At 44.6% G+C, this 12,202-nt stretch overlaps 2 protein-coding genes across 4 annotated transcripts in view; one reads left to right on the top strand and one right to left on the bottom strand.

The window, feature by feature from the left end:
- Nucleotides 1-12,202, top strand: part of LOC129380455 (uncharacterized) — a 142,070-nt gene that overhangs the window by 74,747 nt on the left and 55,121 nt on the right. The window contains exon 2 of one of the 2 annotated variants that reach the window (XM_055061432.2): nucleotides 4,638-4,719. The exons of the other annotated variant lie outside the window; for it this stretch is intronic. The gene's annotated coding sequence lies outside the window, so the exon portion shown is untranslated. The remainder of the gene's footprint in view (nucleotides 1-4,637; nucleotides 4,720-12,202) is intronic. 2 annotated transcript variants of the gene reach the window in all.
- Vps51 (vacuolar protein sorting 51) overlaps nucleotides 384-12,202 on the bottom strand; it is a 56,122-nt gene continuing 44,303 nt past the window's right edge. For both annotated transcript variants that reach the window (XM_050191071.3, XM_055061428.2), the window contains exons 17-19: nucleotides 974-1,086; nucleotides 568-646; nucleotides 384-487 (exon numbers count right to left, since the gene is read on the bottom strand). In XM_050191071.3, coding sequence (XP_050047028.1) covers nucleotides 458-487; nucleotides 568-646; nucleotides 974-1,086 — 222 coding nt within the window. In that variant the 3' untranslated portion in view covers nucleotides 384-457. The remainder of the gene's footprint in view (nucleotides 488-567; nucleotides 647-973; nucleotides 1,087-12,202) is intronic.

The raw sequence follows: 12,202 nt of genomic DNA, 5'->3' as shown, positions 1-12,202 counted from the left end.
AAAAGAACCAGCCGAACGCAAGGTGCGCGCTCTCTTTCGTCCAGTCAAACACAACGCTCCCCGAAAGGATCAGCTGAAGATGACATTAGAAACAATGGTGCAGTAGGAAAGTCATGGTGGCACTTCCCTAATTTTCTTCAGTTGCTAATTTAGTATCGCTTTAAAGCCTTTTTCCCTCCTGGTATTTTCCCAATAATTTAAATGCCTGCACATGAAAATGTAAGGTTATCAGCAGTAGGTTGATAAACAGCAAATGCTGCACAATATAAAAATTTATATGTACAGCATAAACTTGGCAATTACAGAGAGCCACCCAAAGGAAGAATAATTGAGGCAGGATGGCACACAGTGGTCACAGAAAAAGTTTAGTAAAACCAAAACAGTAAAGTGGAAAATTTTTTTTATTTGTTAAGCCTAGTAAACTCTTTGTCCAGTGACTCTAAAATAGAACAGTCATTCAACCTCGTTCACAGATAACTTCTACGACCTGTGGAGGGAACAGAACAGACAAAATGCCATTAGCTGAAAGCCTTCTTGTCTGGTCAAAGCTGCGGAAGTGCTACTCACACTGGGTTCCATCAGCATTGGGTCAAAGCAACGATGTATCGCACTGCCCATCAGTTCATCCAGCAGCACATGCACCAGGCTGAAGAGAAACACAGTTCGCTAAGTCACTTCACCACTTTACTACCACTTTACTAATAACCATTACATATGAGCTACTGCTTTATTTTTTTTAAACAGCAAGTAAAAACATTTCTTCACGGATCCTTCCTTCAGTTCTAGGCAGTCAAACCTCAATATAATGAACACGGATATAAGTGAATCTTAAATGTTTCTCGCCAATATCAACATGTAATAAATTTATGGTTACAACGAATATCGAATATGATAAAGGTATTTCTGTGTCGGACGTGACTTCATTATAACAGTGTACAACTGAACTACAACATGTACAAAACATCAGGCTTACTTTTCATCACTGACAAACCGCCACAAGTAGAGTTGGAGGTAGTGCGTGTCCACTTGAACTTGTTGCAACCCATATCGACTAAAAGTCTTCAAGCGCACGCACTCCAGAAATGTCTGCACAGAAGAGAGAAAATCAATGAAGTATAAAAGTGTTAAAATGTAACAACTAGGTGCTTGACAATGCAAAGCAAGGTAACAATCACTGTAGCACATTCTACCTCATATATATATATATATATATATATATATATATATATATATATATATATATATATATATATATATATATATTACATTTAAGTGATGTTATGCCTTGTGCATTCGCTTCCAAAAATTTGATCGCAGACTCCTTACACCACATTTCATGGGTCTAATGCACATTTAAGCACAGGTTTGTTAAAGGATTAGGGTTGAAAATTCCACCTTTGTACTTCTCATTCTATTGATAACAGTTTAAAATGAAGCTATAGTTATTGAAGTGTTGCTAATATTTATTACAGTGTGTCAGCAGAATCGTACAGTGCCTGCAGATTGTCTGGGTTTTATTATGTTGTTTCAGCTAGCGAGCAACACACAAAATAGGAGATGCCTGCAGGTGAAGCACTCATCATGGGGCATTTTTTTTTAACAAGGTCTCTCCCGAGTCCACGCAGGAGGCCAGCATCTTAAATGGAGTGACATTTATGCAACCTAAGCAAGGTGCCAGCACACAAATTATTTTATTCTAGTGTGTATGAATGCAGGTTCCTCTCCGCATCCCTGCATGCCAAGGCTCATTACGTGGTTTCTGAACTCATTCCCCAGAACTAAGTTCAGGTGCCATCCAGGCTCTGAAATGTACTCTACAGAAGACCGAACTGAAAGGAGCTGAAGCAAAGTTGTGCATAAAGCTAATAAAGGGTCCCAAAAACAGATCAGACAAATTTTATAGACATGTAGGGTACAGCTACAGTTAATCATTCATACCACAATTTGTGTGAAGTGTCTCATATTAAGAGAGCTACGGACAATTACAAGTTACCCTCCTCCACAGCCATGTATTTTCTCCTCAACTCATTCGCCGAGTGATCGTGGCTAAGCTCCACATTCACTGGCTCTGCGTCATGATGGCACTTCGTGTTGTATACTTCCGGTAGCACGCGAAGCCTGTCCAACTTATCTGCTAGTCGTTTGGCGGTTGACCCCAAGCATGAGCTATTGAAGAAGCAAGCAGCGAAGCGTTGCAAGCATTCTGTCACAGCGCCGCGCATGTCTGGTATTCATGTAACCACGGGCAAGATGGGCGTTTCGACAGATGGGTGGAGGCATAAAGTCAAGCTGATGAAGGAGCTTTCGCATAGATTTACGTGAGCTCATGAGCGGCCTAATCGGTCTGCATGGTCCAGCCATGTGGTGGCGCTGAGCTTAACCAGTCAAACGAAGAGCTAATACTGCGCTAACTAAGTGTAAAGCATTTTAAACATTTACAAAATGAATGTGTTCACGATTACACTCCTGATGAAAATTTACACCAGCAGCAAAGTAGAATAGACTTCGTTACAGCTACTGTGTTTGGTTGAGCTCTTGCCACCAGCTGGTTGCACCGTGCAGACCATTCATGATTGCGCCTCTGTTCATCCTGTAAAATGGCACGGTCAAGCGTCCAGGCCCAGACCGCTTACGCTTGCATTTACCCGAATGCGGGACATGCAAAACGCTAGTGTGGTAGTAATCCTCTGGCGTAAATTGACAGCCGCAAATGTGCAAATCCTGGCGTCAATCGAATAGCGACAGTCCGATGCACTGCAGCCACTCCGCTCGTCTGCTGCCTTGCAAAGGGACGCGATGTCGCAGCTTGACATATTGCCAGTCGCTACGTTTGAGTCGCTACGTTTGCGGCCCACAATGTAACAAGGGCGAACCATAGTCCTTCTGAAAATAAAGATCAAGATCAACACTGACCGTGGAGCTCTCGTCAACATGGATCACGTTGTAACAGAAGCAGACAACACTTGCTGTGTGCCAGAAGTGCTTAAGTGTAGTGAGAAATTGTCCTTATGCATTCTCTCTCTGGTACTTTCTTTTTATAGAAACAAATTAACTAACATTCCTAGCATTACAAACAACATTTGTTCACCATAAAGTTAGAAAAATTATCGATGCACCGTGGGCAGCCAATCGGATAGCTCACCCTACTGGCGTCATTAGGGCAACTTGCATCAAATGGCCAGGGGTGGCTGAAAATTCAGCCGCGTGAAGTGCTGTGATCGGTAGTGATGTACGTTTTTAAAACCTCATAATAAATTACAGGCTTTACTCGGAGCACTTAGATGCATCAATTAATGATCAGAAAGACCTACCCTAACAAATCAGCACATTTAGACAAAATTGTCAAAATCATTTCAGGGTTCCTTTAATAAGTGTGCTACTTGTGAAGATTGGTGCCACAGTTTGTTTGGCTTTGTATTTTCTCTATGAAACCACAGACATACAAACAAGGTATAAGTACACTCCTTGTGAAAATGAAATTAAGCACAACTGCACTGAATTTCAGCATTGTCATTAAAAATATTGTTATGCGAGCAAGGGATTAAACACTGAAGGCTATTTACAACACGACACCTTGAGACCCAGGAGCAGTTGGTCTTCTTCGTCGAGGCGCCCACGCGCATTTTTCAAATGAAACAAGCAATATGCATGCAGCAGAAGCACTGTCCCAGTGCATCTATACATATTGGTGTTAACAAGAGAGAAATACGGTTTCAGGCGTGCGACATGTACGTCAGTGGAATGCGGGGCAGGTGAGGCACTGGTATTGACTGGGGCCATTTCCTATATCAGTGGAAATACAGCACGCAGCACTCGGTATGGGCCTGTGTACCAAGACAGGAGTTTTTCTGACAGCCCAACGTGACGGGTTGGGGACGACAACAATACCATAGATCTAAGTGAAAAGTGCCCATCTCTGTGTTGGCGATCATACAAACACCGTTGGTTCTCTTGGGAGGTCAGGAGGCGAGTGTGGGCAATTTTACGTGCTTGCGCTGCCCTGGTGATGGCGTCAAGTGTGTCTTCGCTGTCCTCTGCTGCGGAAGATGGAAGGGATGTGTCCAGTGGCAATGTTGGTTCTCAGCTGAACAAATGAAAGAATGTGGAATGACCGGCAGTGTCATGGCACGAGAAATTATGTGCAAATGTGACAAAAGGTAGAGCAAGGTCCCAATCAGTACAGTTGGACGAGACATACTTTACAAGCATATCTGTCAGGGTTTAAGATGCTCCATGAGACCATTAGTTTGTAGATGATAAGACATAGTCAGCTTGTACCTGGTGAAGCAGGGCTGCAGGATGTCAGCGATGTCTTTTGAAAGGAATGACCAGCCATGGTCAGTGGGCAGTTGGTGTGGAGCTCCATGTTGTAAAAACACATCGTGTAAAAAAAATTGGCGACATCTGTGGCGCAGCTTGTTGGGAGTGCTCTGGTGATTGCATAGCGCATGGCATGATCTGTCGCCACAGCGACCCACTTGTCGCCAGATGTTGATAGAGGGAAAGGGCCAAGTAAGTCCTAACCAACGCAAAAGAACAGCTCTGATGGAATGTCGAGCAGATGAAGGCACCAGGCAGGAAGCGTCTATGGTGTTTTTCAGCACTGGCATTTCTTACACGCCGCAATTTATTTCCAGACGGAGCGGGCAAGGGATGGTCAAAAGAAGCGCAGGCAAATTCGGTCAAAAGTGTGGGAGACGCCAAGGTGACCAGCGGTTGGTAAGTTGAGAAGTTCATGAAGAACAGCTGACCAGAGATATTTAGGAATAAGGAGAAGTAGGGCAGGACCGTCAAAGCGAACGTTGTGGTAGTATAATACACCATCCCGTAAGACAAACAAATGAAGGGATAAATCGTAAGGCGAAGCTTCCAAGTGATCAATGATGACGTGTGTCACGGTGTGGCATTAGTCGATTCGATGAAGCACTGATCAACGGCCGCCAAAAGGTCGTGGAAATAAAGACCGGCGAGTAAGATGAGTATTGCCAGCCACACGGGCAAGCAGCCGAAAGAAGTCGAAGGCAGGTTTAGAGATTATTGTCTTTTCGTCGTCGGTGCGACCGTGACGCCCCGACAGCTTTTTGTAGAAACCCCTGCGTATTCTCTACCCTGCACATGATTGAGAAGCTTACTAAGAAGGTGGGGGTGCGAATACTCTGAAATATGTGGTGTGTCTGTGCAATCCTGTGTCCACGAAGTGCTGACAGTGTATGTGGTGCCTCTGTGCAATCCTGTGTCCACAAATTGTTGACAGTGTATGTGTGCCAACAGCGCCATGTGGCTGGCCGCCGTCGTTTCTCCTGTGTTTGTGAATGAACAATAGAGGCCCGCCATGGACTCAAGGGTGTGCGTGTGATGCAATACGAATGCGCAACCTCTAAATGCAGGGGGGAATCACCCGTTCCCTCGCCCCTAATTAAAAGGGGCGCGGCCAACACCTTGGGAGGAGCCAGGATCCAATTGGGTGAACTTGATTGGATCGTCACCAATATCTGCCGTTGCCCAACACAGGGAACTAGGGAAAGGAGAAGTTATTTAAACGCAGGTTTTAGACCGAGCTAAGCAGTCTAGAAGCCGAGCCTACAACCTGCTGAATAGCGTCAACGAGCTAGAGCGTTAAGTATCACCTGGGCCGCCTAGCCGCGTCTGAACTGCGAGTTACTAGTTGACGTAAGAGACGACAAACCAATGTCTGCAACGAAGCTCAAGATAGTTCCCCTCAAGTTAGCTCAACCTGCTCGAGGGAAGACATCAGACCTAGACTCCCGGGAAACCCAGCTCAACAATCGCATCCACCGCAACGAGATCGGCTCACCAACGTTCTTCGGGAAAGCTCTGCCGTCGACTCCACGCTTTATGGACTTGCTGCTGCTGCCCAGCCATGCATATGCCATCATTTGTTTTCTTTTGAACTCTGTTTAGTTCACCACCAGTGGGTTTTGTGTAGTGTTAATCTCTATATTTACTGTTATTGTTCATTGTATTTCTTTTGTATTCATCATTGATCTCGATTAAATGCATGTGTGTTAGTGTTCTTGTGTTTTTTGTGTTTTTTTTAATCTTTGTGTCATTGTCAGTCGATAAATTTTTTTTTTTTTCTGTCTTTCTCCCGACTCCTTCACTGTGTTCGCTTAAGTACAGAACGACCAACCGGCTTGTATACTCCGTCGACGACTTCGCGCCGACAGCGAACGGGTGACAAGCCGTGACAATGTGAAAGGTGGCATCATGGCGTTGCGCGTCGGCGACGTGGAGCGGTTGAGAAACAAAGAAAACGCAAGTCAGCATTGGTGCAGGGACGGCGGATGGTTCATCCACTGGATAATGTGATAAACAGTCTGTGTCTGCATAAGAATATTCTTGTAGCTGCAGAGCCCAGCCACCAAGCCGGCTGGTAGGACCCTTGAGTGACGAAAGACAGCAGAGTGTTGTCCATGATTACAGAGAAGTGCGTGTCACAAAAGCATGGGCGGAATTTGGAAACCGCCCAGACGAGGGCCAGGCATTCACGCTCTGTAATCGAACAGTTGCAATCCGCTGCTGTGAGGAGGCGGCTAGCATAGACAATAGCACGGTCTTGTCCCCATTGGTGTTGGGTTAAGATGGCTCCAATCCCGTGACCACTGGCAGCAGTACAGACCTCTGCAGAAGAGGACGGGTCAAAGTGGCCCAGTATAAGTGCCGTGGTGAGAACGGTGGTGACGTGGGAAAAAGCGGCAGCTTGAGCGGACCCCACGTAAACGGCACATCCTTCATCAGAAGGTCAGTAAGTGGTTGGGCAATCGCTGCAAAATTTTTCACGAACTGTCGGAAGTAGGAACATAGTCCTACAAAACTTCAGACGTCATTGAGAGACCTAAGTACAGGAAAAGATGTGACAGCACGAATTTTCTCCGGGTCTGGTCGAATACCGGAAGTGTCAATGAGGTGACCCAGCACTGTAATCTGCCAGCGACCGAAGTGACACTTCGGTGAATTCAGTTGGAGCCCAGCCTTCGAGAATACTAAAAGAATAGCTGATAAGCACTCAAGGTGTGTCTAAAATGCAGGGGAAAATATGAGAATGTCGTCTACATAGCAGAGGCGTGTTGACCCTTGAAGCAAAGAGTACATTATACATTCAAACGTTGCTGGGGCGTTGCTGGGGCGTTGCATAGACTGAATGGCATAACTTTGAATTGATATAGACTATCAGAGGTGATGAATGCAGTCTTCTCTTGGTCCTTTCCATCAACAGAAATTTGCCAATAACCAGACCAAAGGTCTATTGAGGAAAAGTTGTTGGCACTGTGGAGACAATTGAGGGCACCGTCAATGCAAGGCAAGGGGCAGACGTCCTTTTCGGTAATTCGGTTTAGGTGATGATATTCTATGCAAAAATGCCATGTGCCGTCTTTTTTTTTTTTAACAAGCAGAATGGGCGACTACCAAAGGCTCGACCAGGGTTCAACAATGCCTTTGGCAAGCATCTTGTTCACTTCATCTTGAATAACCTTATGCTCTGATGCAGAAACTCGATATGGGCGGCGATGAATGGGACTAGCGTCACCAGTATTTATGTCATGCTTAACAAGTGAAGTTACCCAGTTATCGATTGTTGAGGTCAAAGATGCCGCAGTAGGAAACCAAAAGGTGGCGTAGACTGCTGCTTGTTCAGGCAATAGGTCCGCAGCAATCATGGGACTAAATATTGGGTCAAGGCAAATTGCATCCTGTGGACATGGTGAAGAACCGGAGCAGACGTCTACTGAAAAAGTTGTGACGTGCTCATCTGCTATAGCATGCAGGGTGGTAACCAATAAGCCTTGGGGTAGAACTTGCTTTGTCAGGTCGAAATCGACGACGGGGAGGCATGTCTGGTTATCAGTGATGGTTACAACGGAGTGGGGCACAGTGACATTGTGCATCAAAAGGACATCAGGAACAGGTGTGATGAATCACCATCGGGCACAGGGAAAGATGATAGCAAATCTATGAAAGTCATGGCTTTAGGCAACAGACGGACGAAGGCGGTCGCACTAAAGTTGTCCAGGAGTTCGGCACGAATATGCAGGTGAAGAGGAAGTTCGAGGCAAAGGGACCGGCAGAACAGTCGATCAGAGCAGAATGCGCCATAAGGAATTCTAGTCGAAGGATAAGGTCATGGGGACAATTGATCAGCACTGTAAAAAGAAGTGGAATGTAGCGGCCGGCGATGCTTATATGGGCAGTACACATTCCAGTGACGGCTACAGTGCTGCCGTCGGTGACACGTACAGCTTGTGTAGTAGCAGGCATGAGAACCTTATTTAGTCGATGACGGAGGTTAGCACTTATTATGAACACCTGTATTCCAGTATCAATTAACACCATCAAAGGGACACCATTAACGTGAACATCAAGTTCTGGTTTGTTGGGAGTGTCAATTGAGGATTACGGCACGATGAAAATAATACAGCGCTACCCCCAGGAGCTGCATGGTTTAGTTTTCCATCCAAGAGGGTATATAATTGGTCGAGGACGAATAGCAGCGTGGCTGGGGCAACGGGGATCGATGGCACTGAGGTGACGGCAAGCGAGCGGGATGAGTGCCATTAACAGGAACGTCAGAGGTAGGAGATACATGGCAAGGCAAGTAGCAGTGAAGATAGGCATATGGGTGAGAAGAGGGGGAAAAGTAGCTCCAATACGTGGACATCTAGGAGGTGAGGTGCGGCAGTGGCAAGCTACATGGCCAATTCAGGGGCAACGGAGGCAGATTGGCTTGTTGTTTGGAGTTCTCAATTCAGGAGGATTGTGGAATCTGGGAGAATACAGGTCACTGCAAGGGACAACTGTTGGCACCAGTCTGGCGTCGGGTCGGGAGACAAAGCAGGCAGCAGGAAAACCAAGGTTGGCAAATTCTTGCTGCACAACTGCCTGAATGAGAGAGATCAACGGTGCTGATTGGTCAGTGGTCCAGTCAAGCAGGCGTGGATGGAATGGGATTGGACTTGCAGCCTCAAGCTCGCGGCGAACGCTATGCATCACATTCTCATTGAAGGGGTGCAAGTGGTAAGGCTGACACAGGATTATGTCACAGCCGTGTTAGGAAGGCAGGAGAACTCTGGAATGACGTGGCAGCTTTTAGCCAGCTCGAAGCGGTGGCATTCCTTGAAAATGACATAGATGGTGTAAACATTGTTGTGGGTCGATAAGTTGAACGCGTCATCTGCGATTCCTTTGAAGACATGGCCTACTTTGTCAACCTTGGCAATTTTATTGTCAACTTTCCAACAAAGGGCGAGCAAGTCTTGTATGTACAAGACATATGATTCAGTGGAAGACTGCACTCTGATCGCAAGCTCTTTTCTTGCAGCCAGCTGACGACCAGTCGGGTTTCCAAAGAAATCATGGAGCTTCTCCTTGAAGGCATCCCAGCTATACAGCTTCTGCTCGTGTGTCCGGAACCAGACATGTAGTGTATCACGCATGTAGAACATCACATTTGCTAGCATTATGGTAGCGTACCAGCGGTGTTCTGGATAACATGCTCATACATGCTGAGCCAGTCATGAACGGTCAACATTATCTTGGCCAGAGAATATTCCAGAACCGCAGGGATTGATAACCGTGACATATGTTGTTGTTGGATTCACAGGTGTAAATGCAAACAAGGTGCCATCATCGGGAGCCATGGCGGTAAGCCTGACAGTGCAGCCGCTGCGAAGCTCCGTAGCGAAGACGAGAAACACCAACGTCCACCAAAACGTTACACTAACGAGGGATTAAACACTGAAGGCTATTTACAATGTATGTTCACAAAACAACTGCAACACTGGCCAGTTCAGCCAACAGCTCGAGACCCAGGAGCAATTCGTCGTCTTCTTCGTTGAGGCACCGTTAAGTTCAGAACAACATTCATTTGGTCTAGATAGTGCTTGTCCTGTGTCGTTTTCCCGCTCGTGATGGTCTTAGTTGGTGCCGTTCTTTCCTAGTTCCAAGCACTCACAGGCATTGTCCAAAAGAAACAAGCAAAATGCATGTAGCAATATAATGGCATCAACCAAACACATATGTGTCGTTTTACTTGACTCAAAGCTCACAACAGCACCACTGAAGTTGCCATCCATTTCCTCTCTTCGTGTATTTTATAAGTCAACTAGAGCTTAGTATCCTGGCAAATAGGTGCATTGGTGATGTCTATAACATATATCCAAAACTGAAATTCACTTCAGTGTCCCTTAACAAGATGGGAAGGATTATAATTTCAAGCTGCTATAAATAAAGAATTAAATTATCTGATCAAGAAACAAGTTTTTGACTTGTTAAACAGAAATTGAAGTGGTGACTTATTTTGCAAATAATACGTGCTTTTGTTCTGCTACAACAGTAATGTCAACGAAATTTCCGCTAATAAAAAAGAAATTGTGCTCACAACTTGCACTGCACAAACGCGGCTTCAACAGTCAGAAATATGCTGGCAATGACAATAATGGGCAAAAATGATGGTAAGTTTTGCAATCAATCTGTCAATAAGTTTTGTCAACAGATAATAGATGTCACTGCTGATTTAAGTAAGGTGTAACAGGGCATCGAACAGGACAAACAAGAGCAGACACACTGTGCCCTGTGTGTCTGCTCAGAAGTTAGCAATGCTCCATTTTCAACAGCACCACTTATGACAGAGTCAAGCAAAAGAACACAGCACATGTTCCAAGAGTAAAAGAAACCTATATTTAATAAAGAAAATATTGGTTCTGCTTGGTGCTATATATTTTGTCATGTGTCATTTATACCTTTTGTACATTCATAACTTACTAAGTATATAACTTTTTGTATTTGTAATGCTTTCTTCTTTTTAACACCGGTTCTTACTAGCTATCATTACTGTTTACTTTTTCCATCTGCATCCATTTGTATACATTTGATTGGTGCACATGTCATGTGCACTAACTTTTGTTTTTACTGCATTTTGTTGTCGCTGACTATTGCATAAACTTCTATTTGTGAGCTGTATGTATAGACCTTCTTTCTTTTCTTTTTTTCTACTTCATATATATGCTGTCCACAATGTCCAAGTTTTCTGTAGGGGGCGCAGGCCCCTAGTCAAGGCTTTGTATAAGCTTTTTGTCTGCGCACCTCAACTTCCGTGTGATGCTCAATAAATTTGATTTGAATTTGAAGTGTTCTCCCTGTCATAAGTTGTGGTGTTGAAGATGAATCATTAGGAACTTGCCCAATTCGCAGTCTGCAATCATCTGCCACGGTAGCTTAATGCTATGACATTGTACTGTTGGGCTCGAGGTCATGGGTTCGATCCGTCACAGAGGCAGCATATTGATGGGGGAAAAATGCAAACACGCTGGTGTTCTCAGATTTAGGTGCCCGTTACAGAGCCAAAGGCAGTCAAAATTATTCCAGACTCCCACTATGGTGGGCCTCATAATCAGATTGCGATAATGGCACGTAAAACCCAGGAATTTTATTTATTGTTCATTTGCAATCCTAATAATTTAGCAATGCTGTTTCTCTCCTTCTCAACCAGTACCGACACCACCGCAAGAAGCCAACATAACATATCTAAAACATAAATGCTTTCGTTTGTCTATTCAAGGTTGTTAGATAGTTTTATACATACGAGGAATAAAAAATGAAAAAAAGGAGGAAATGACAGCTAAGAACTTTTGGAAACTTTGTCCACTTTACTCTTCTTTAACCTTTTGACTGCGAAGCTTTCTTTTTTTTTTTTCCCCTTTTCCGACTGCTACACGGCCTCTGACGGCTTTTTTTCATGTGTTGGTTCAGTGGACATTTTATGCTAAATAGAAGCTGTTTCTTTTGTCGCTGTTTTTTCCCATTTCAGTATTTGTGAACAGTTCACAAATTCATTAGGATACTGCAGCACACACACAACAAACGAGGATAGAAGGCAAAGGTAACACACAAGCGCTGCAGTATAACAATACATAACTACTAACTCGCCCAACTTTGAGCACATCTACAGTTCATAAATTCCCTCATCTGTCATAGTCCAGATGGACAGACATTGCCGACCGATTTTTAAATTTTTATTATCTTTTTTTCCTGTTGTTGGCTCAGCAAACACTTGATGCTACATAGACATTGGTTCTCATAGACATAGTCAAAGGGTTAAACATCTTACGTTTCCCTCCAGTTGCAATGTGAAGCAATACACAACTACTACAGCAACTTGAGTCTCACATTGCCACCCTACTGAATC

This window comes from Dermacentor andersoni, chromosome 1, assembly GCF_023375885.2.
Source record: "Dermacentor andersoni chromosome 1, qqDerAnde1_hic_scaffold, whole genome shotgun sequence".
NCBI lineage: Eukaryota > Metazoa > Arthropoda > Arachnida > Ixodida > Ixodidae > Dermacentor > Dermacentor andersoni.
The sequence above is the reverse complement of the archived record's forward strand: the minus strand, read 5'-3'. Positions and strand labels throughout refer to the sequence as shown.